The sequence below is a fragment of the Ictidomys tridecemlineatus genome, chromosome 4 (assembly GCF_052094955.1).
Source record: "Ictidomys tridecemlineatus isolate mIctTri1 chromosome 4, mIctTri1.hap1, whole genome shotgun sequence".
Classification (NCBI taxonomy): Eukaryota; Metazoa; Chordata; class Mammalia; order Rodentia; family Sciuridae; genus Ictidomys; species Ictidomys tridecemlineatus.
In genome coordinates, this window is record NC_135480.1 from 203,228,589 (window position 1) to 203,251,560 (window position 22,972).

At 52.4% G+C, this 22,972-nt stretch overlaps 2 protein-coding genes across 28 annotated transcripts in view; one reads left to right on the forward strand and one right to left on the reverse strand.

Annotated features, from left to right (window-relative positions):
* Dnm1 (dynamin 1) overlaps nt 1-6,624 on the forward strand; it is a 40,926-nt gene extending 34,302 nt beyond the window's left edge. For 5 of the 23 annotated variants that reach the window (XM_078048322.1, XM_078048327.1, XM_078048330.1 and 2 more), the window contains 3 exons: nt 1,587-1,828; nt 2,173-2,388; nt 5,431-6,624. In XM_078048322.1, coding sequence (XP_077904448.1) covers nt 1,587-1,828; nt 2,173-2,388; nt 5,431-5,503 — 531 coding nt within the window. In that variant the 3' untranslated portion in view covers nt 5,504-6,624. Of the gene's footprint in view, nt 1-1,586; nt 1,829-2,172; nt 2,389-4,134; nt 4,137-4,575; nt 4,617-5,430 lie in introns of those variants that run through there. The other 18 variants (XM_078048332.1, XM_078048336.1, XM_078048325.1 and 15 more) reach the window with 15 other exon arrangements.
* A 592-nt stretch (nt 6,625-7,216) lies between these two features.
* Golga2 (golgin A2) lies at nt 7,217-22,968 on the reverse strand. Of its 5 annotated transcripts, none has more exons than XM_013356743.4 (27): nt 22,813-22,968; nt 21,032-21,154; nt 19,728-19,808; nt 17,657-17,764; nt 17,342-17,385; nt 17,161-17,224; nt 16,796-16,855; nt 16,535-16,615; nt 15,639-15,677; nt 15,310-15,372; nt 15,127-15,220; nt 14,927-15,033; nt 13,033-13,091; nt 12,586-12,727; nt 12,086-12,175; nt 11,872-11,979; nt 11,610-11,697; nt 10,862-11,199; nt 10,514-10,627; nt 9,936-10,181; nt 9,780-9,855; nt 9,493-9,581; nt 9,019-9,237; nt 8,836-8,938; nt 8,636-8,742; nt 8,400-8,556; nt 7,217-8,317 (listed from the first exon to the last, which is right to left on the reverse strand). In XM_013356743.4, the coding sequence occupies exons 1-27, from the start codon at nt 22,858-22,860 to the stop codon at nt 8,103-8,105; spliced, it is 3,063 nt and encodes a 1,020-aa protein (XP_013212197.2). In that variant the 5' UTR covers nt 22,861-22,968; the 3' UTR covers nt 7,217-8,102. The 5 variants fall into 5 exon arrangements, with proteins under 5 accessions (XP_013212197.2, XP_013212196.2, XP_013212198.2 ...); XM_013356742.4 differs by having other exon boundaries at nt 9,493-9,584; XM_013356744.4 differs by lacking the exon at nt 19,728-19,808 and having other exon boundaries at nt 9,493-9,584.
* Between the last annotated feature and the right edge of the window lie 4 nt (nt 22,969-22,972).

The window sequence follows — 22,972 nt, forward strand, 5'->3', positions numbered from 1 at the left end:
GGGTGCTCCCATGGGACCAGGGAGGAAGGCAATCTGAGGGAGACACTGGCCAGTCCAAGGGGACCAGGTCTCAAAAGGGAAGTGATGTACAGACCAGAGTTGTCCAACAGAAATATAACGTGGATTTAGTCTATAATTTTACATTTTCTAATAGCCATGTTAAAAAAAAAAAAAAAGTAGTTGGGGACTATGGCACCGGCCTGTAATCCCAGTGGCTTGGGAGGCCAAGGCAGGAGGATCACAAGTTCAAAGCCAGCTTCAGCAACTTATCAAGGCTCTGAGCAACTTAGTGAGATTTTCTCTCAAAATTAAATTTTTTTTTTTTTTAAGGGCTGGGGATGTGGCTCAGTGGTAAAGTACCCCTGGGTTCAATCCCTAGTACCAAAAAAAAAAAAAAAAAAAGTGAAAAGAAAATTGGAGATATAGTACAGTGGTAGAGCTTGTGCCTGACATGCTTAAGGCCCTGGGTTCCAGATTCAGTTCCCAGCAAAACATACACACACACACACACACACACACACACGCACACACACGCACACACGACCAAAAGAAAACAAAACTTTATATTTTAAGTCCATGATATCAAAAATATTCTTTTCAGTATGTACTCATCTAGAATATATTAGCAAGATACTTTACATACTTTTCTACTAAATTTTCCAAATCCGATTCAGATATTAAGTTTCCTTTGGAAATGATCTAAATTTAGATTTCATGAAATTTACAATTGAAAAAGCAGATGCACATAGCCAAGTTGTCCCAAACATACATAAATGTTTTCCAAGAGCAGCACCTTTTGAGAACCCCCAGACATTTTCCAGCTCCTTCATAACTTGTGGCTTAGTGAAAAACCAGGTCCCCAGGGAAGTAGAACTAGGTTTGAATCCTGGCTTTGCCACAAACTCCCTGTGTGACTTTGGGCAAATAAGCTACCCAATCTAAGCCTGTCTCCTTACATGTAAAGTATAGATGTTGATGATAGATTCAATGCATATACAGTGTGCAGCAACTCGATGCCTGACACGGGACAGGTGCTCCACGTGTATTGGAATAAAGAGTAAATGAGACTGGGTGTCAAAATCTCAGCCAGGAATAACGTAAAGCCTGTGCAGAATAACACCTGGAGGTTTTAAGGGGAACATTAACAACGTATCCCCATGCACAGACTCGCGTTTCACTCAGTCCAGGCACACATTTACAGCTGCTACAGAACAGCGCTGAAGACCGCTGAGCGCTGTCAAGGGCTCAGAACATTTTAAACTGTTATCTTCCTTAGTGGAGCATGAAAGTTCTTGGAAAGGCTCAAAAAAAACTGAATAGGCAAGTGTGTCCTCGTGGCATACTAGGTTCTAAGTCTCTTCCCAGATCTGTGACTTTGGACAGGTGACTCTTCTGCCTTAGAGTTCACGGTCCGCTTCTGAGAAAAGTGCAGTGCAGTGGGGCAGGAAATCCCCGAGGTTAGGCTCAAAGTCGCAACTGAAAACTGAATCTCGCTCCCAGTCGGGCGCACTGCCCCAGCAGGGCCTGGGGGGAAGGCAAGGCAGCACAGGCATCAGGTCCCACGCTCCTCCCTTCTTCGCCCGCAGACCAAGGAGTTCATCTTCTCAGAGCTGCTGGCCAACCTGTACTCCTGCGGGGACCAGAACACACTGATGGAGGAGTCGGCGGAGCAGGCACAGCGGCGCGACGAGATGCTGCGCATGTATCACGCGCTGAAGGAGGCGCTCAGCATCATCGGCGACATCAACACGACCACCGTCAGCACGCCTATGCCCCCGCCCGTGGACGACTCCTGGCTGCAGGTGCAGAGCGTACCGGCCGGACGCAGGTACCAGGGCCGGCCCCCACGGCCCCAAAGCCCCCAAGCCCGGGGCCCGCGGGAGGAAGGCCGGGACCGGGCAGTGGCGCGCCCGAGTCGCCGAGGCGGCTCCCACCTGGAGCGAGGGGCGGAGCGTAGAAAGGGCGGGGCTTAACGCGGGGCGGGGCTTGCCGTGGAGCGCTGGCTGCGGGGCGGAGCCGGATCATTGGTGATGCTAGGGGCGGGGCTTAGGCTCCCTCCACCACCTTGGGGCGGGGCTTGCGTGCATGGGCGTGGCCGGCACTGGGCTGGGGCGGGGCCTCAGGCTGGGGCGGACAGCTCATCTCGGGTTCTTCTGTCCCTGTCGCCCGCAGATCGCCCACGTCCAGCCCCACGCCGCAGCGCCGAGCCCCCGCCGTGCCCCCAGCCCGGCCCGGGTCGCGGGGCCCTGCTCCTGGGCCTCCGCCTGCTGGGTCCGCCCTGGGGGGGGCGCCCCCCGTGCCCTCCAGGCCGGGGGCTTCCCCTGACCCCTTCGGCCCCCCTCCCCAGGTGCCCTCGCGCCCCAACCGCGCCCCGCCTGGGGTCCCCAGGTGAGTAGGGTCTGACTGCGGCGGGAGAGGCCGCTGGGTGGGCGTGGCCGGGTGGGAGATGAAGTCGGATTCTAGAGCAGCTGCCGGGTCGCCAGAGCCAACCCGCTGCATCCCAGGCACTGGGTCCCCAGTGCCGGAGCCACGGACGTGGGGCCAAGGGCTGGCGAAGCCAGCTGAGTCCCGGAGGTGCTCTTTTCTGGGAACAGCTGTGGGGCTCATCCCACCTGCTCCCTTTTCTCCAGCACTTGCATGGCGCTTCACTCTTTTTTCACTTCTGGCACCCCAAACATTGCCTTCTTTCCTCCTCTCTTCTCAGTTCTCCATTACGTCCTCCTTTCTCCTGGTGAGCCTCGCTCAGGCCCAGGGACCTGAACCCAGAACCTTCCTCTGTGGACCATGAGGATTGTGTTGTTACACTCAGGGCTACTTGATCCCCCGTTTTCTAGCCCTCTTTTGACTTGTCTGTCTCAGGGTGGTGTCTAGCTTCTGGCCCACAGGAAGAGAGGCCAGGCTGCGACTGTGTGACCAGCAAGGTGTGTGATGTGTGTGTGGGCGTGCACACAGGTGTGAGTGTGAGTGGAACCCAGGCATGGGTAGGACAGGAAGCAGGTGGGGAAGGATTTTGGAAGCCATGGGACAATCTGGTGGCCTTTCCTTTCTCCCTGCTTCTGGCCCTTCCTACCTCCTCTGGACCAATGTGGTAGGGGTGGGGAAGGAGTAGGAGTAGGTATAGGCTGTCCCATTCCAGAATTCCAGAGATTTCTAGAGAAAAGTATTCTTTCCTTCCCTTGGTTTTTGGTTTTGCTCCTTTTTTTTTTTCTTTTGCAGTGCTGGGGATGGAACCCAGGGCCTTACTTATGCCAGGCAGCACTGAGCCATACCCCCAGTCCTGGCTTTGCCTTCTTCATCCATGATCCTCTTTAAGGAAGTTCACTCCAATATCTCACTTAGTCTGCCCTATATCCACTGGCCACATTCTCTGAGGAAAAACCCAGACCAATAGCATCTGTTTCCAGATAGCTGGAGGGTGGGGCTGGAGTTCTAGCCTCCCATAACCAAATGAAGTGGGCATGGGGCCTGCTCTTTGAGGATATGATGACCAAAGCAGATGGGGTGAAGGCAAGCTGCGTGGCACTGGGCAGGAGCACTGGACTGGGAGTCTAGAAATGTTGGTTCACTAGTTTTAGACAAGTCATTTTCCCTCCCTGGGCCTGTTTCCCTTCTACTGAATGATAATTAACTTTCTGCCTTTCTCTCAGGGTTGGTGTGGGGATCAAGGGAGACAAGGGCTGTAGGGATGCCAAACGACACATGTGGCTATAGGAGCACTTTGCCAACTGCCAATGTGAGCTCAGACTCTTATGGGTATTCCACCTGCCCAGGTCCCTGCTGAGGTGTAACATATAAGAACTGTCAGATCAGGTACCTGCTCTAATTCCATTCTCAATGATATATGGGAAACATCTGGAAAATGATGACTCTGCCTGGGGAAGGAGCAGACTGAAGGAGCTTCTTCAAAGCAGCTTGACTTTAGTGGGGAATGGGGCATGATGGAGATAAAGCTCAGGTGTAAAGAATCCAGAGGACATTGGGTTGGGAGAAGACATATGGGCAGATTTAGTGTGGACTACACTAAGGAGAGCTGCTGGCTGGGCAGAGTACAGACAATAAGGAAAGTGTGGATAAGGTGGGGCAGGTTGGAGAACCTTCATAGAAGAAGAGACTGACTTGGGACTCTGCTATAAGCAGTAGGGAGCCATGGAAGGCTCTTGGACAGAGAAATGACAGCTGGGCCCTAGAAAGCAAGCCTTTCCCTTGTAAAGCCGTGCAGTGGCCCTGTGAGCACATTAGGCACAAGAGCGCAGGGAGCTGGTGCAAATGCCTTGTGTGCAGGCAAGCTTCTGTATTGTGACAGCCCACGCGTGTGCTTCAGTGTGCCGAGTGGCTGCATGCCCCAGATCCATGCTGCACGAGCCAACCAGCAAGAGTGTTGGGCACTGGGAGGTGGTTGGAGGGAGGTGTATGCGTGTTGTTTGTGGGCATGTGTGTTAGCGTGTGCATGCAGGGCCGTGGGGCCTCACAGCATGTGTGTGCACGCCCAGGCGTGTGCGTGTGCGTGTCCCCTGCCCCCAGGCCTGCCCCACTTGTGCGTGTGAACTGCCCTGTTGATTTCGTGCTGTCTTTCAGAATCACTATCAGTGACCCCTGAGGAATGTCAGCCACGGTAGGTACATGCTCTCAGCCTGCTGCATGAACGGTGTGTCTGACCCCACTGCACCAGCTCCATGCTGGGGGGTGCAACCTGGGACCTCAGAGCAGGCCCCCTCCCTCTCCCTTCTGCAGCTCCAGACTCCCTCTTTCCTTTCTGTCCTCTGCCAGCTGGCTCTCTTACCTCCCTTCTTAGCGAGCCTCGGGACTCAGCACCGCTGCCCAATGTCTCCATGGACAGGCTCCCTGCCCCAGATGGCAGATGTGGGTGCTCTCTGGAGCTACCAAGAGGCCAGAGAGCTCATGGTTTATGGTGAACGGGCTGGGACCTTGGAGGAGTTGTGCACACAGTTGATCTCTGAGGAGGCTGGAGGCCTTTGAACTTCACCCTGGGCATTCCACATCCAGCCCCCAGTCTGAGCCAGTAGCTGTGGCATGGCATCCTACTCCTGGCCTGGGAGCTCTGGGAACCAAGTCCTCCCCAGGGCAGGGGCTTGAGTGGACGCTGTGGTTGTTTGATTTCTGAAAGCCTGAGTGTCTTATACACAGTCAGTCCAGATGAGGCAGGGACACAGAGCCCCCTTCCCTGCCTCCTTGTGACAGAAGACAGAGTCCTCAGCCCCAGGTGAAGCAGCTCAGCCAGCCCTGGGTTCCTGCATCTTGGCCTGTTGCTCCTAAGGGTGACCTACACTTTTCAGCCTGGGGACAACAGTGTCTGCTAACTTGGGCGAGTCAGTCTCTGAGTTCCACCTGGCCAGGCCACAGTATGGGCCCGGTGACCCCACCTGCCGCTATTCCCTGGCCACTGACTCTCACTCTTCTGCTTTTCCCCAGCAGGAAGGGCCCAGCCTCACCTACGCGACCTGCAGCCCCCCGACCAGCTGAGGCTCCCCTCTTAGACTTATAAGTCTGTGGCCACTGGCATCCGGCTGCCTGCCTCCCCTTCCCCCCAGGTCCCCTCAGAGGACTCCTGGGCTTTCCGATCACCAAGGGGCCTCCAGTGCTCCCTCCAGCACCCCTTTTAGCTTTGCCCTCCTGGTTCAAGTCTTCTTTCCAGCCTGGTGGCTGCTGTGGAGGCTAGGGGTAGAACACAGGGTAATCAGAGGTGGGGGTGGCCCCAGAAGGCCAGGCTCATGTCTGAACTGTGGGAGCACTGCCTGAGTGGCGAGTGAAGGTTGTGTGTGTGGTGAAGCAGGGCTGCCCTGCCTGCACCAGGCTAACTGGGAGCGCTGGCCCAGCCACTTCCAGCTCCTCCATTCCATTTGCCTTCCCTTTCCTATCTGTCCATCTGTCCATTTCCTCTTTTCCAGAAACCTTGCCCACGCCCACAGCTGCATCACCTGTCAGGGCGTGGCTGCTCCTGCCTTACCAGCTCTCTCCTTCCTTTTCTCTCTCGTTTTCTCTTGGTTTTCTCTCCAACTGCCAGCCGATCGGGTCAGGCAAGTCCGTCCCGTCCTGAGAGCCCCAGGCCCCCCTTCGACCTCTAACCAGATCCCTCCTATTCCTCGGAGACCTCCCTCTCCAAGCCTGCCTGGACAGCTGCTCTGTGACTTGACAGTGGCCCCCCACCCCGGCCCCAAAGCATCCCTTTTCATCTGTGACTTAGTCTGCCGTAGTGGTGAGCTGACACATCCAGGCGTGACGTTGGTGAAAACTTGTGTCCCTCTGTGGTATTGCTCCCGCCCTGTTCTATAAATATCTATAAATACTCTATACATATATATACATATATATGGCTGACTCAGCCACGCCTCTAGTGTTGGGAATCAGTCACCATGCTATCCTTGTGGAGTCGTGTGGCCTCAATACAAGGGAATGCTGTCGCCCTGATGTCCCCGGCTCCACAGTGTGCCACCTTCAGTGAGCCTCTCTGTCCTGCTTGGCCTGTGGACAGCCAGCCCCCTCAGCCATCCTTCTGTTGCCGCTCGAAGCATGGGGGCGCTGTGCTGGCGGCTGCTGGCTCTCTGAAGGCCTCCAGTCTTGCTGTCTCTCGGCTGAGAATAAAACTCATTCCTGGATGGTGGGGAACCGTGTGTCCTCTGCTGGCTTGTGTTCTCTGTGGGGCTTGGGATGGGAAGGTCTGCACACGGGCTAGGTGAAGAAGGGCCATGGCTAGTATGCTGTAAGGAGTGTGAAGGTGGTTAAAGCACCTGGAGGTGAACTTCTCATCCTGTGAACCCGGCTGTGGCCACTAGGGGGCAGGGCCACAAACTCAGCCTAGAGGGAGAACCTGTGGCTGGGGTGGGCACTCTGAAGGGGACAGCCAGGAGGAAGAGGCTCCCAGGTGTGGACAGGCCAGGGGATGGTAAGTCTGGACTGGAAGTTGACACCCTTAGGTGTTGCATCCTGTGACCCTTCCCCACTGTTAGATAAACCTTGTGTCTTCACACATTAGGACAAGACTGCCCTGAGAGCCCCCATGGTGATCGCCCTGGAATCCTCCAGGCTTCACCAAGCAGGGTAGAGGGGACAGGCTTGGAGGATGGCAGACAACCCTGCTAGGCATACTTCACGCAGTCCAGAAGCCTGCCCTCTGCTGGCAGGACCACTCCCTGCTTAGTGCTGCCAGCTGTCAGGACCCAGGACCCAGGGAGGCAAATAGGAACCCAAGGCTGAGCGGTATGGCTAAATCCATTTATTCAGAAATAAAAAGCAAAATAAACAGGAGCTGCATCACCAGGGCACCACAACCCCATTCCTGCCTCCTTCCTTTGTCCTATACTATCAATAAATAAGTTTCCCAATCCCAAATAATTATTAGACTCTTCTCTCCATTTGCCAGCTCCAACTATGATACAGGGGGCAGTCCTACCCCAGAATTTACAAAATGATACACAGGTACAATATGTACACTGGGGGAGGGGAGCCCACCCCCCCAGCAGCCTCTGCTCTGCCTGGCCTACAGTTAGCCTCAACTGTCACAAGGCCTGAGAATGCTGCCCAGTGGCCCTGCCCAAGATACTTCTGAGGATGGGAGCCCTCAGGACTGCCTGCGCCCACGCTACCCTCGCCTAGCCTTCAGTGACCCTAAATGTTTGAAGACCCATGAGAATGCTGCCCAGCTGACCTGCCAAAGTGCCTCTAAGACGGGAGCCCTGCTGAATGGAGGACTGCCCCCGCCAGACTCTGCCCCAGCCCCACCTACAGTGAGCCCCATCTTAAGGGCTGTGAAAATGCTGCCCAACTTGCCTGCCCCAAAGTGCCTCTTGTAAGAGGATAGAGCCCCCTAAATGAAGGACTGCTTGGTGAGGGCAAGGGGGCCACCATAGAGCCCTGCCCCTCTAGAAAATTATGAGCCTCTGGCTCCCTTTCTGGAGCAAGAGTCCAGAAATCAAGACTCAGCCCTAGCCAAGGTGGCAAAGGGTCTGCACCTGTTTGTCCCCTTATTAGGGGTCTTAACTTGCTAGTCCTAAGGGTAAAAGGGTAACTGGGAAGGAATGGCAGGGACAGGGGGGTAAGGGACAGGTGGGGGAAAAGTCCCTGGCCCCTCCTCCCCGGCCTCCGACTTAGATGACCATGATCTTAACCTCATCATTGTCGTCGGCACGGTAGAAGAAGGGGACGCAGGGGTTGGTGCCCAGGCCGAGGCGTTCCTGGGGGTTCTGGATCTCGCGCAGCAGCTGTATGATCTGCTGCGCAGTGTGGTTCTCAGGGGGAGAAGCCGCCCCAGCCTCTCCTTGTGCCGGCTCCACGATGTCAGCAAGGCTCACCTCTCGAAGGTCTTTGGAGAGAGGAAAGGCCTCTGAGCATGGAGCAGCCCTCTGCTGCTCCTCCTGTCAGCCCGTCCTGAGGTCTCTACTCACCACCCTGCTTGTCAGTTGCTCCAAATTCCTGGGGGCTTGCTGGCTCTGGAGTGGTAGTCTCAGCAGGACTCTGGGCTGCTGCCAGGAACTTGCCCTGCCACTCGTTGCGCTCCCCCACAAGCCGCAGCACCAGCTCCTGCAGCTCCAGCAACTTGACCTGAAGGGAGAGGTGCTCAGTGCCCCAGCCCCCGCCCAGCCTGCAGGCCTGCAGAGAAGAGATGTTCAGGGGCTCCTACCTTCATCTCCTCCTTGTCCTGGGCCAGCCGGCTGATGTACTCCTCCTTCTCTCGGTGGCGCTCCTTCAGCACTGCCCTCTGATTTTGGTAGAGGGCAATGTATTCTCCTGCAGGGAGGGCAGGGCACAGGACTCAGATGCTGGGGCTCCCCAACAGGCCCCTATGCAACCCCCACTGCCTTGGGCCCCAGCTGGGCTCACCGATGGTGTCCGTCTCTCCAGAGAGCTGGATGCAGCGATGTTCCAGTTCCTCCACCCGCTCCTTGAGCTCCACCTTCTCCTGCATGACCTCCAGGAAGCGGCTCTGAGGCCAAAATAGCAGGGTCAGGACTCAGGAGGAAACTGTCCTGTATCTACACTTCCTCTGTTGGGAAAGGCTCTCACCTGCAGCTTCTCCATGGCCATCTGTAGAGCCTGGGTGCTCTCCCCAGACACACAATTGTCCCCACTCCTGGGGACCAGGGCTTGCTCTGTGGGCTCACTCTGGGATGTGGCTTCCAGATGAGCCAGGCGCCGGCAGCGTGTCTGCTGCTCCCTCAGCTGCCTGCGCAGCTGTGCCTTCTCTTCCTCGGCACTGGCTAGAGCCGCATTAAAAAATACCACCTAGAGGCAAGACATGTCCTTTTTATTGAAGAAATGCTCGGGACAAACCAGGGAGCAGAGAGCAGAGCAGCCCTCCCCTGGGCCTCAGTGGGTCACTACTTTTCCTAGGGGGGCAATCCAATCCCTGTCTCCACGGGAGGCGTGGGTGTTGGCGGAAATGGGAGTGGGAAAAACCAAGGTATCAGGACATCCAGAAGGACCACAGAGGGAGGCAGAAAAGGCGAGCTGGGGTAGGGACAGAAGAACACAGCTCACCATGGCCTCTCGGCTGTCCAGGTCCTCTGGGATGGTCAAACTGGGCCGAGAAGCCTCCTCCTCCTTTTCTTCCTTGTCCATTTCATCTTCTACTGCAGACAGCCAGAGGGATTCCTCAGACAACCCAAGGGAAGGCCCAGGAAAAAAAGGGTCCACTTCTGACCCCTCACTGTGTACCCCTGGGCCAGCCTCCCCAGAGATTAACAGCACGTTCCGAAGGCTTCCTCTAACTCTGTTCCGCCACAGTCCCTTCTTCAGGCTCCCCTCCTTGGGACGGTTTCACTCACCTTCCCCAGGGAGAGCCAGGAGGCTCAGCTGGGCCTGTAGCTGTTGGTTTTGCTGACTGGTGGCTTCTAGGCGCTCCTACGGATTGGGAAGTGAGTGAGAAGGCATAGAATGGCCAGATCCTCCACTTAGGAGCCCTGCCTCAGCAGCCCCCTCACCTGGGTCTCCTGCAACTCCTGGCGGGCCATCTCCACTGCCATCTTGCCCTGCACCTCTTCATGCTGCAGCCGGTCCATAAGCTGAGTCTGCAGCAGAACCTGCTTGTGCAGCGCCTCCTTCTCGGAGGTCAGCTGCTGATAGGCAGCCACGTGCTGTTGATAGGCTGCCACGTACTGCTGCAGGTGAGACAGGTACTGGTCTCGCTGCTGTTGCAGACCCTGAGCCTCCTGGCTCTTCAGCTCCACCTGTGGGAAGGCCCTGGGTGTAAGGGCAAGTGTCACTTGCTTCCAGTTCTTGATCCCAGCCCCTAAGTGACGGTGGTGGTTAGTGGTGGAGGGTAACAGAGCCCCATGCCTCCAACACTTAGCCTCACACTTTGTAACCATCTTTCCCTACCATGGGAACTTCAGGCCACAGATGTGGAAAAGCAAAGAGAGCCACACACATCTGTTAAGTGCACCCTACTAGTGCCCAGTAACTGAAGCTAAAGAAACCAGGGTTAGCGGTGTGAAGCATTAAAGCCTCCCATCATGACTGTCTCTTCCCCTATAGTGAGGGCACATGGGGCAAGGGTTACCGTCTCCTTTAGCTCTCCCAGCTTCTCCTGTAGCTGACCCAACTTCTTGGCCAGCTCCTTCTTGACGTGCTGCTCTGACTGCAGCGCACTGGTGATCTCCATATTCTCATTCGTCTGAACAGAAAGCAGGAATCAGTGCCATACAATGCAGCTAGAGACCCCAGGCCTGGGTGTCCACCTGCCACAGTCAGAGAGTTATCCCTCCCCCCACAGACACCTGAGCGAGGCTTTAGCTCGCAGGGTGCTTCACAGCCACCATTTCGTGGGGGGCGGGGTGGGGTGAAGGCCAAGACAGAAAGGCCCAGAAGGACCTGATGAGGAAGGCCTGTGAGCCCGTGGGCCACGCACCAGCCTTACGAAGCCGTTCTGCAGCTCCGCCAGCTGCTCCTTGAGCTCACGGTTCTGGGAGAGCGCGCGGCTGATGGTGGTGCGGTCATTCTGCATGCTCTCCAGGATCTGCTTGCGCTCCTCTGCCTGCTCGCCCCAGAGCTCCGCAGCATGCTCGAGCTCCAGCAGCCGCTCCTCCTGCTCTCGATTCAGGCGACTCAGGCTATTGTTATCCTGCACCTGGGCATGGAGCTTTCCAGCCAGGTTCTCCAGTTCCTTCTGCAGCTGCTCCACATCTGCCTGCAGCTGCTGCTCTGCCTCTGAGGGCCCTGCAGGGGGCTCCACGGGTGGGGGCTCCACTGAGAAAGGAAGCACACAATAAGGGACTTGGACCTCTGGCTTTTCAGAACCCTCTTCGTGGGTCCACAGCTCTTAATTCAGGCTCCTCACTCCAAATCTTGCCTTCCTAATAGTTCCTCATGCCTACATGATGGTCAATCCTTCAAGTCATTTCCCAATATAGTTCCTTACACTGCCATGCTCAAGTCAACTGTGGGAGGCTGGCAGTGGGCACACCACCCCTCTCTGAAGATGGGGACACACTGCTGGCTCAGAGAGGTGATAAGATTTGCCATACATCTTCTGGCACAGACCCCTTTCCCTCTGCCACAGTGTCCTTGAAATCACTCCTCTCCCTGAGGTAGTCTAAGCCACCCCTCCAAAGCCCTCAGACATACTCCGGCTCCAGGTGACCCTCATCCCCACTCACCCATCTGGCTCCTCAGTTCTGCCAAGTTAGTCTCCAACTCCTGAACCCGACTCTCACTCTGTTCCTTCTCTTCCTTCAATGTGCGCAGCTGCCTCAGGCACAGGGGGAAAGAGCAGAGAGAGGGAGGGCATGGAGGACCCTGGCCCCGACTCCCTCTCTGCCCCCACCTCCAAAAATCCAGAACATGGACCCCTCTCCTGGTTGCACTCCACAGCAGGACACACCAGGGAAACCCAGCGAGCCATCTGAGGTCAGGCCTCACCTGCTCTGACATCTGCTGCATCCTCTGCTGCCACATGGCGCTCTCTCCTTTCAGGTTCTCTGCATAGTGGTCTCTCTCCACCTGCAGTTGTTTCAATGACTCCATCAGCTAACAAGAATGAGTACAGAAATTAGGAAGGCTTTCACTGGTTGTTACCTGCTCCTGGCCACCTGGAGCCATCTTCCTCCCATATCCCTCCCTCTGCAAAGCCTACCTGCCCCACATGTTTCTCCAGCTGTGCCCGCTCCTCTACGGCCTGCTGTAACTGCTGGTTACTATCAGGGGCTTCAGACCGGCTAGAGAACTGAAGTGGGGAAAGTGAGAAGTTTAGATCTGGGGAGCCCAGGTGTTCCACATGATGCCTCCATAGGGTGTGAACTAGATCAGTGTACGACTCAGGGTCATTACCACATAATAAAAGTGCTGGCTGAACCCTCAGGAGAGGGAACAGACTCCTGGATAACCATATAGAGGAAATCTACAACACGATGGTGTTCAACCAAGATGATTTAAAAATAAAAATTTAAAAAGCCATATCATTGAGATTCTGATTCCACAGGTCTGGGCAGAGCTCCCATTTGTGGATTTTTTAACCATCTCTGGAAGATTCTATGGCAGGACCAGACAAGAACCCAAATTTTCCAGCTCTTGGCTGGAGGCCACCCTGATGACCGCACGGGGCCAGGGCTGGGGCTGCTGGGGCTGCCGCCTTACTTGTTGCAGCAGCAGCTCAGACATCTCCAGCTTCTTTTGGAGCTCCTCCGCCCCCAGCTGCATAGCTGCTTTCTCTGCCAGCACCACACGGAGCTTCTCTTCCAATTCTGAGTTCTGCTGCTTCAGATCCTCGTTATTTATGCTGTAGTCAGAGGCAGCACAGTAAGGAATGCACCAAGAACAGGAAGAGAAATTTCGGTGACCAACCCATTGCCCTTGCCACAGAACCATGGCATTAGAAGGGACTCCAGGAATCAGGAGTCACAGGTGACAGACCACAGAGAAGATACGAGTAGCCTGAGGCTGCCCCAGGAATGAGGCAAAGGCTGGGACTACAGTTTGGCTTTGGATACATCCAAGCCTATAAAAAACCTCCTCCCCACCCCCACCCCCACCCCCACCACCTCACTAAAGTCCTGGACTGCCCATTCTCCTTCCCCTTCCTACTTGTTCTTGTACAACTCCAGCCTGAGGGCATCTCTCTCTTTGGTTAGCTCCTTGTTGTGCTGCAAATACAGAAAACAAAGTCAGGATCTGGACCTGGCAGGCCAAAGAGGCAGCCAGCACTCTAACCACAGTAACTATTCCAGAGTGACACTTCCTCACCCTCAATCACACTTGACAGTTTTCCAAGGCATTGCTAAGCCCAAGGTTCATTTATGTTTTCATGTGTGTTTGCTTTAATTTGTGTGATAGGGAGTTAAATACCTGCTGGTATTTAACTCCTGGGCTCAAATGATTATTCTGCTCCTCTGTACTTGGGACTAAAGGTGTACCACCAAACTCAGCCTTGATTTGTTGTTTTCCTGGTGCTGGCAACAAAACCCAGGGCCCAAAGCATGCTAGGCAGGTGCTCTATCACTGAAATACATCCCAAGCCCTCTTGTTTGCTTTGACTTTTATTTATCTGTTTGTTTATTTTTTGGTGTTGGGGATTGGCCCAGGGTTGCTTTATCATTGAGGTACATTTCTAGCCTTTTTTATTTTTTTAATTTGGAGACAGAGTCTCACAAAGAGGTTGGCATTGAACTTGTAATTCTCCTGCCTCAGCTCCCCAAGGTGCTGAGATCACAGGAGATCACCAGATCACCATCCTGCTTGATTACTCATTTGTTCTGAATAAGAACTCAGTAAGGCTCGGCATGGTGGCACACGCCTATAAGCCCAACAGTTTGGGAGGCTGAGGCAGGAAGATCGAGAGTTCAAAGTCAGCCTGCCTCAGCAAAAGGGAGACACTAAGCAACTCAGTGAGAACCTGCCCCTAAATAAAATACTAAATAGGGCTGGGGATGTGGCTCAGTGGTTGAGTGCCCCCGAGTTCATTCCCCAGTACCAAAAAAAAAAAAAAAGAACCCAAAAAGGGTAGAAGAGATAGGGGAAAAAGATCTAATAGATAAAAGATCTACAATTGTATCTAATACTGGTGCTACTGTTATTACTACTAGCAGTAATTATCTACACTAAGTGCTTTGCCAGGCATCATGCTAATGATCCCACTTTATCTTTATAACCACTGTATGAGGCAGTTACTGGTTATCTCCATTCTGTAGGTGAAACACAGCCTTTAAGAAGCTAAGTGGCCTGTCTGGGATCTTATGAAGAGCTCAAATTTTAACATCCTGGTCCCCACACAGGGTTGGGATATAGTTAGAAGAAAAGAAGTTAAATCTGTTGTTCACAATTTGATTGGATGGTACATTCACATAGTCCAAAACGCAGAAGGTACAGAAGTGAAATGTCACTAGGTGTGGGGACACACACCTATAATCCCAGACTTGGGAGGCTGAGGCAAGAGGATTGCAAGTACAAGCCAGCCTCAGCAAGGACCTAAGCAACTTACTGAGACCCTGACTCAAAAAATAAAAAGAGCTAGGGGTGTGAACCCTTGGGTTCAATCCCCAGTACCCACCCCCCAAAAAATAAGAAGTGAAATATGTCTTAGCCACCCTGTTCCTCTCCCTGAGTTTATGTATTCCAGACATGTTTTATGTATATTACACACATGCCCCCTTCTCTCTCCACAAATGGAAACATACTAAGTTCTTGGGAACCTTCACAGCCCATGCATCATATATCCCTTCTCCTAGCACCTGGCAGAGGCCACAGCAGGCTAAGGGCATGGTGGGCTTCCCACCCTCAGGGCTCCATATCCAGTGCTCACTGTGCAGAGCACCTGACTCATCCCCAGGCTTCCACTACCAACCACACCACACAAAGCAGCAAGAAACGGCCCATGCTGCATTCTGAGCAGCAAGATGCTCCATCCACAGAAGGGCCCTTATGCTCACTCCTGCACTGGAAAGGTTAGGCTTCTGGTGGCGGGGCAGGAGACTGGGCTCACCCTGTCTGCCTTCTTTTGCTGTGTGGAGACAGCAGACAGAGTCCGTTCCAGCTCTCCTACACGCTGTCGGGAAGACTGCAGACGGCCAGCAAGACCCTCAGACTCTCCTGGAATGAGAAGTCGAGATGAAGCCTCAAGAAATTACCCACAGGCCCGCCAAAGTGTCAGACTGGAGGCTGAAGAGGTCCCCGGACTCCCACCTGCTTTCTGCCTGGCTGCGTGCTGAGTGTGAGCCAGGGCTGTCTGTAATTCTGCTTTCTCAGACACCAGAATTCCTATGGTCTGGATGTGAACCTTTCAGAGAAAAACCAAAACAAGTGCTGAGGAGGAGGAAAGAGGTGTTTTCCAGGGAACATAGGGAATACATGGCACTGTCCACTCACCTGCAACTGTTCCCTTAGAGCTCCCTGCTCCTTTGCCAACTTCTCTTGACACGCCTTTTTCTCCTAGAGGCAGAGGAAGAAGCAGCTCTTACTGGGGGAGGCAGAGATGGAACAGCAAAGGCCATGCCCCAGAGAACCTCAGTGGCCCAAGCAGGCCCACAAATGAGACCTGAGTATGAGGTACCCTAAGTGGGACAGGGTGGGCCATGGGGGTATGGGCAGTGAGCCTTCTCCAGGCTAGGAGTGGGCAGGACAAGACTGCGGCCTCTACCTGAGTCCTACCCCAATCCCAGGAGCCATGCAAGAAGCAAACACAGAAATCACATTACTTTTTCCAGTTGATCCAGAGTGTCTTGATTCTGCTGTTTCTGCGGGGAAAAAGTCAAAGGAAGGTAATTGGGGTTGATCCCTTTTATGCCACTCTCCAGATCAGGACGGGGCAGGCAAGTGCCAGGGATGGATCTAAAAGAAGTTGTCAGATCCCATGGGGACAGGAACTGACTAATTCAAGCTCCCAAAGAAAGAGAATTTAGGTGTTGACTGGTGTTCGCTCACAGCTATGCAAGGGAGGGGCTGAATCTGAGTTCTCTTTAAAGGACAATACCATAAATCTCCAGAAATGGAGTTGGAGAAACAAAGACAACCCCCTGCAGCTTGTGACTCAGGAGGGTGCATTCCCTCGGCAACTGAGCACATCCTATGGGCCAAGTAAAATTCTGAACAGTAGGGCTATAGGAAGAAGAAAGATGGACAAGACCCCTCTTCTCCCTGGTGCTTATATTCCAATGAGCCTTTAAGTCTATGATGCTCAGAGCTGAAAGGGACCTTTGATTCCCTTTAATTCTACCTCTGTGGGAAACTCAAGCCCAGGGAGAAGTGGTTAGTCCAAAATCAAAGAGAGCAAATTAAGGACTGAACCAGGGCAGTATGCGGGGCTGCTGACAGCCATTTAGGCTTAGGCTCCTCCTGGAGCAACAACCTCAGGGCAAATGGGGCAAGGACTCAAGAAATGGTCTTGAGGAGAGAGAGGACACAGAGAGGGAAGCAAAAGAAAGAGCCATGCGGAATGCTCTATGCTCTGAGGTCTCTCCAGCTGAGACCTAGGCCCCCCAGCACCCCATTCCCCTTGGCACCAGGGGCCCCCAGCCCCTTACTGCAGAGCCCCAAGGGAAACTGGAGCCCAGGATTGGCAGCATGAAACCAGGGGATCCCACTGGACTCTTACCAATTCCTCTATCTTGCTACTGAGTTGTTTGTTTGTTAGATAGCTGGAGTCCAGGGCTACTGCTAGCTCTTGGTACCGGCTCTGAGGCGCATGCAGAGAGGAGGAGTTGGAGGAGGGTTGGGGGAAGAGGTAGAGAGAGCATCATTAGGGTTGGGGGGTGTGTGGACTGTCTCAGCTGGCAGCAGGGCACCCAGGCCCCACTGTGGGAGAAGATAGGAGCTGGCCTACAGGGTCACTGGGCCAGGGGCCAGGGTCACTCACCTCCAGATCCTTCATGTTAGCAGATGATGAGAGGCCTTCTCCATTGATGTATGATGTAGACTAGAAGAGATGAGAGGTCCAATGGAGATGCTCATTTCCTCTCAATGTCTAAGCCCTCTGACTTCCTTTCTTCCCTTTCAACTAGCAAAATCTTCCCTGGCCATTTTGGATCCCTATTCCCATAACCCCTTTATGCCAACTTCTCAGGGTTCCTATGCTCCCATCAGGCTTCCCCCTTCCAAGCAGCTTTCATCTGTGTTTTTTGCACCTGAATAAATGATGGCATCAAACATATATATCCAGTCCCTTATCTGAACTTCTCCTCCCCACCTCTGCTCCCTTATGGACCCTAATTTCTTAGGTACCTCAGATACAAGACCATTGAGCTGTTGAGAAAGTTGTCGCAGGCTCTCGGTTGATGAGAAAGTCCTAGAGATGGAGACACAGGGTCAGGGGTAGAGATGGCTCCATGGGAAAAAGTTCATGGGTGGTGGCCATCCCTGACTCCCGTGGCCTAGGGTCTGCTCCCCAGTAGGAGATACTCACTTTGTTTCATCCATAATATTAGGACCAATGTTGGCATCATGGTTCTGTTTGGGAAGAAACATATGATGTGGTCATTCAACTTCTAGTAAAAATCACCCAGGGACAGGGTGAGCCAACCTCATTCCAATAACTTTCCATCTCCCAAACCTCAAAGAAAAGCAGTGTCTTGGCCTCCCCATCCCAGCCCCCAGGAAGAGCACCTGGCTCTAGAGACCAAGCTACCTGAAGAGCGGAGAGTCCGTATGAGCATTATCCTTTGGGAAGAGGATGAGTAAGCACACAGGAAGATAGTGGGCAAAAGGGAAAGGAACAAACCTGAGGTGACTCCAGGCTAGGGAGAGTAGGGCCTGGGGAAGGGACACGGCCAAGTGACACGCTGTCATCAGCAGCTGGTGGTGCAGGAGCAGTGTGGTCTTTGGGTACCTGTCACAGAACAGAGCAGGGGGAGGGGGTCAGGGGCCATATAGGAGAGAACCTGCTTCATTGCTATGGACACAAGGGTGCAGAGCAGGCAGGACATTGTTGCTGCAGTCAGAGGGATAGTCATATGTGCTGGGAGCACCTGGGGGTATAGATACCGTTAGCCCAGGCTTCAGACTGCTTGGCAGCATTTCAGCCAGCCAAAGATCAAAGCAGGGGCTGCATGACCCCCTTCCTAAATACCTGAGGACCTTGTTCTCCCTGGGGCTCAGCAAAAGGTGGTACAGGCTTGGGCCAATGGCAGCCACAGCAGGTAGAAGGAAAGTGTGGCCAAGTCAGGGAGAAGAAATGCACTGTTCTAGAGAATTACTGTGACCCTAACCCTGGGATTCTGCTGGCCAGAGACTATGGGTGATGGACTTGGTGTCATAGTCCACTCCCCTCACCATAACCTAGTTCTACTAGAAATCACATTGTCTCCATTATTCCCCATTTCTGGAGACACCACTATCTCTACTCAAGGAACTGCAATCCCATCTCTGCATTCCTAGAGTAGAAAACCTCTGTGGGAACCAGTTATTGATGCAGCTAGGCTTTGAAACACAATAAGTCTTCACCTCCACAACAGAGGCACAGGCTGGGTGCACAATCTCAGAACACTAGCACAGACTAGGATTTTTCTGATGAGAAAACAGCCCCCTGTGTGGCTGGCCCCTCACTAGGGCAAACGCCAGACACACAGCTGCAGGACTTATTGAGACTCCCACCTCACATGCCACTTTGTATCCTCCAAGTTGACAAAGTGAGTCATAGCACCTGGGTAGACCTGACCGCCTGGGTGGGAACAGCTATGATGACTGGAAAACTCTTCAACCCGTCATCCCTCTCCCTATGCCCAGTTCCAAAAGGATCTGGCTCTGTCTTAGCTCTATTGCTCTGGCTTGGCAGATGTCCTTGGACAAGTTGGCTAAAGAGAAAGTTCCAATACAATATCCAATGGAGGCCAATGCCTAGCCCTGTGTACCCAGACCCTGCCCCAGGACTGAGTTACCTGCATTCCTGAAAGGTCCTCTATGACTTCATAATGACCTCATAATGCTGACCATGACCCTTCTGTTCCCTCTGCCTCCCCACTCTCCATGTGCATGAATGTTACTCACCTTTAATCTTCAAAGTGGCCTCAAAGTGGCCACCTCCTCCATCCTTGAATCCATTCAGAACCAATTTCCCCTCACTTAAGTATTTGGGATGGTGCCACATTCTCCCTAGCTTCTCTCAGAAGCCTCTCCTCCCTATGCCTGCATCCCATCTTGTGTCTGTTTTCGCCTGTTTAACAAAGTGCCTGTGCTTTGAAGGGCCAAATGAATATGGCCAGGTGTCCTCTGATTTTTAAGAGAGATTAGGGGCAGAGTGTTCTGGTCGTTCACCTGTTGGTTAACCTCACATCCTTTACAGTTAGTTGATCTGAACAAAATAGCCTCAATCCTTGCAACTATAATGCAAACTCACTTTTTCTTAACCTTACATTCCCAAACTTCAAACCCAATGAAGTAATCAATCAAGAAAATTACAAACTTTTAAGGTCTAATGATCTTTTAGGGATGGACACACAGAGGACAAGACCTAAAAAGTTTTGCTGTTGTTTTGTTTTTTTAATCTCTCCCAGTCTGAAAGCACCACACTGGGCATTCAAAAGCTCAAGCTCCACACACCTTCTCTCAAAGTTATTCCCAAATTAATTTTAGTCTTCAAGGTATGTTTCACCTTCTCCAAGATGATAAAAGATGTGGGGAAGGAAAAAAGCCCAATCAACAAAGCAAGTGAAGAAGCAGATGTAAGCAGGCTGAAGGTTAATGGCAGCAACATAAAATAAGCCAGAGGCAAATGATCCCCAAACCAGAGAAGCCTCAGAGGCATGCACAGCTGGGAGAGAGGAAGCCAAAGGGTGGTCTCGGCACTGCCTCACCTTCCACTTGTCCAATGGGGGGAGCGCTACCCCATTGGAATGGTTAAGGTCGGACACCAGCACCTTCAGAATGTCCTGAATCTACAGGAGGTGAAAAGGGAAAAACAAGGGTGGGGGGAAAGAAAGAAGTGGCTTAGAGAGAGGCAAGAAAGTCAAGGGAAGGGAGAAGTTGGTTTAGGAAAATGAAATGCTAGAAGAGCAAAGGAGACCAATACCAGGGCCTGTGCCATCCTTCCAAAAAGACACTTGCTGCCTTGCAAATAGTAAAATTCCGAGTGATGTAGTCAAGTTACCTGACCAGTGCAAGTCTTAATATGCACATGAGACCCTCTCCTCAGGCTTAGGATGAAGGGCAGAATCTGGAAGAGCTCCAGACGCCCATCTCCATTTCAAAAACTGGACTCCCAAGTAAGGGTTCACTAGAACACAGGGAGTTAGAGCTAAAAATTAAGTTTGAAAGACAATGATTTAATCCAACCATATCATCTTACAGATAAGGAAACTGAGACCCTGGAAGAAAATAAATTTTCTGAGGTCACCCAGCAAGCTAATAGCAAAAACAGACTCAAAATTCAGACATTCTTCCAATCCTGGAGCCTGGAGCTCTCCTTGCCACACCCTGGGGCTCTTGCAGTGATGCATCCTAAAAGAAGAGCCTGATGGCAAGCAGCTGTTCTCAATTGCCTGGCTTCCCCCTGGCCCCCAAGGCTGAGGAAACCAAATAGCAACTACCATTTATTGAATGTTTACTCCAAACCTGACTTTCTATTAGGAAATAAACATAAAAACAATAAATCTCATTTAAGCTTCATAAGTGTACATAAAAACTATATACATATATATTTTTTTTTCAGTGCTGAGGATTGAACCCAAGGGCCTTGTACAACTGAGACACCCCCAGCTCTCAAAACCAAAATTCTTTTTTTATAATATTTTTTGAGTTTTAGATGAACAACATGTCTTTATTTTTATGTGGGGTTAAGGATCGAACCCAGTGCCTCACATATGTAGACAAGCACTCTGCCACTGAGCTACCACCCTAGCCCCTCAAACCCAGAATTCTTTTTTTTTTTTCTGTAGTTGTATATGGACAGCATACCTTTATTTTGTTTATTTTTATGTGGTGCTGAGGATTGAACCCAGTACCTCACACATGCTAGACAAGTGCTCTGCCACTGAACTAGAGCCCCAGCCCTCAAACCCAGAATTCTTAACCAATACCTTACACTTCTTCAATCTTAACCATTACCCTTTTCTGCCCTTCGAACCCCCAATCCCTGGGAGCCGGACCAGCTAAAACTCACATCCTCAGGTGAATGACAACCACCAGCAGTGGTTGTCTCAGGGCTACTGCCATTTTTTATCTTTTTTTTCTTCTTTGCTCCTGCAGGAACACCAGGACTGTTCTTCTGCTGATACTCTCTCAGCTGTGAAAAGGAGAAGCAGTGACATTCATGAGAATTAGCCCCTATATTCACATCTTCCTCTATAATTTTTATAAAATATTCTTATGTGTACCATCTGATATAATGTCATCAACAATGTCACAAGGTGTTTCAATGATTAAGGACTGAAAAGATGGACTACAAACATCGGGGTTTTTTTGTTTTGTTTTTTTTTTTTAAAGAGAGAGTGAGAGGGATAGATAGAGAATTTTTTTAATATTTATTTTTTATTTTTCGGCGGACACAACATCTTCGTTTGTATGTGGTGCTGAGGATCGAACCCAGGCGGCACGCATGCCAGGCGAGCGCGCTACCGCTTGAGCCACATCCCCAGCCCTCGAGTTTTTTTTATAAAGACAATAATGGAGTTCAAGTTCAATCTTCTGGCTCCCAGCTCTGGAGTTCGCCATAAAGCAGCAGCTCCCAGGGGCAAGCCAGAGGTAGGGGTGGATAAGTAAATATTAAGTAAGCAGGAACTGTACACTGGGCGGTTCAGAAGCCAAATATTAGAGTCCTGCTTATACCTCTGTACTTCCCAAAGTTTTACAAATCAACATATCCTAATAGAAGGCAGTAAAGACACAGTCCCAGCGAATCTGGCAACAGAGAACAACCCAAATATCATTTCAGAGAGGTCTATTACAATCTTAAAAATCTATACAAATGTCATCTTTATATATATTAATGTTTAATCGCTCTCAAGAAAATAAACTGATGCTTCAGAGAGATGCCTCACATTTATTATCCCAGAGCACTCTGCACCCCAAGTTGTGAAGATGAATTGGGGAAGATGCAAACTGTGAAGCTCAGTTCCCAGGACCTGTTCCACATTAGACAAACAGACCTCACTCCAGCAAACACTGAATGAAGGGCACCCTGGTCCCAGAATCTCAGGGAATTTGAATGTAAAGATGTCAGGAAAAAAAAAATTTTTTTTAAGCCACTCTGGAAGGTAGAAAATCCCAGGTTTAGGAAGAACCCAAACCTGTTCTTCCATGGTCACCGGGAGATACTGTCAACCTTTTTATTAGCTCACTGGTGAAGTGTGTAGGCTTTCTGAGTTATCAGTTTGTGAGTTGGAAGTAATGGAGCCTAAAACCTCTCAGCACTAGGTCCCACAGACCTGAGAGTTCCCTTCCAGGTGGAAATCTGTGCCCAGACCAGAGAAGCCCAAAGGGAGTGAAGACACTTAGGGGACCAGGTAGGAAGATCACAGGCCGAGCTCGCGGTGGTAATGACAGTTCCGAGGGGGACTGTGACGTAACTACATTCCACTCCTCCCTACCGACGCCCGAGTCGCTACTCCACCGTGGGGGAGGGGAGAGCAGGGCTGGGACCGAGGTCCTTGACGACCAGGGAGCCCAGGGAGGTCCAATTTGGGGCGGCAGGAAGCCGGGGCCGCGCCTGGAGCGGGGAGCCCTGGAGTCACCGGCCAAAGTCACCCAGGGGCGACTGGCGAGGGCGGGGGTTGAGCTGTTGAGGGGGCGGGGCTGGCTGAGAAGACTTTAGTGGGGGGAGCTGAGGGGCGCCCAGGGGCTCGCCCCGGGTGCCTCAGGAATGGCACAGACTCTGGCCACGGTCCGGCCGTCGGAAGGACTCGGTCTGTCTGGCTCGAGGGGCCGCGACCCGGCGCGTTTTACCTTTTTCTTGGCCGCGGCCAATTTGCTCTGTCTGGTCTCTTCCGACATACCGGGGCGGGGAGGGGGAAGTAAGGGGGGGCCACATCACCAAGATCCCAGCATCCAACGCGAAATTACTTCCGGCAGCTAAAGCGGCTCGAAGCGAAATAACCAGGGGAGG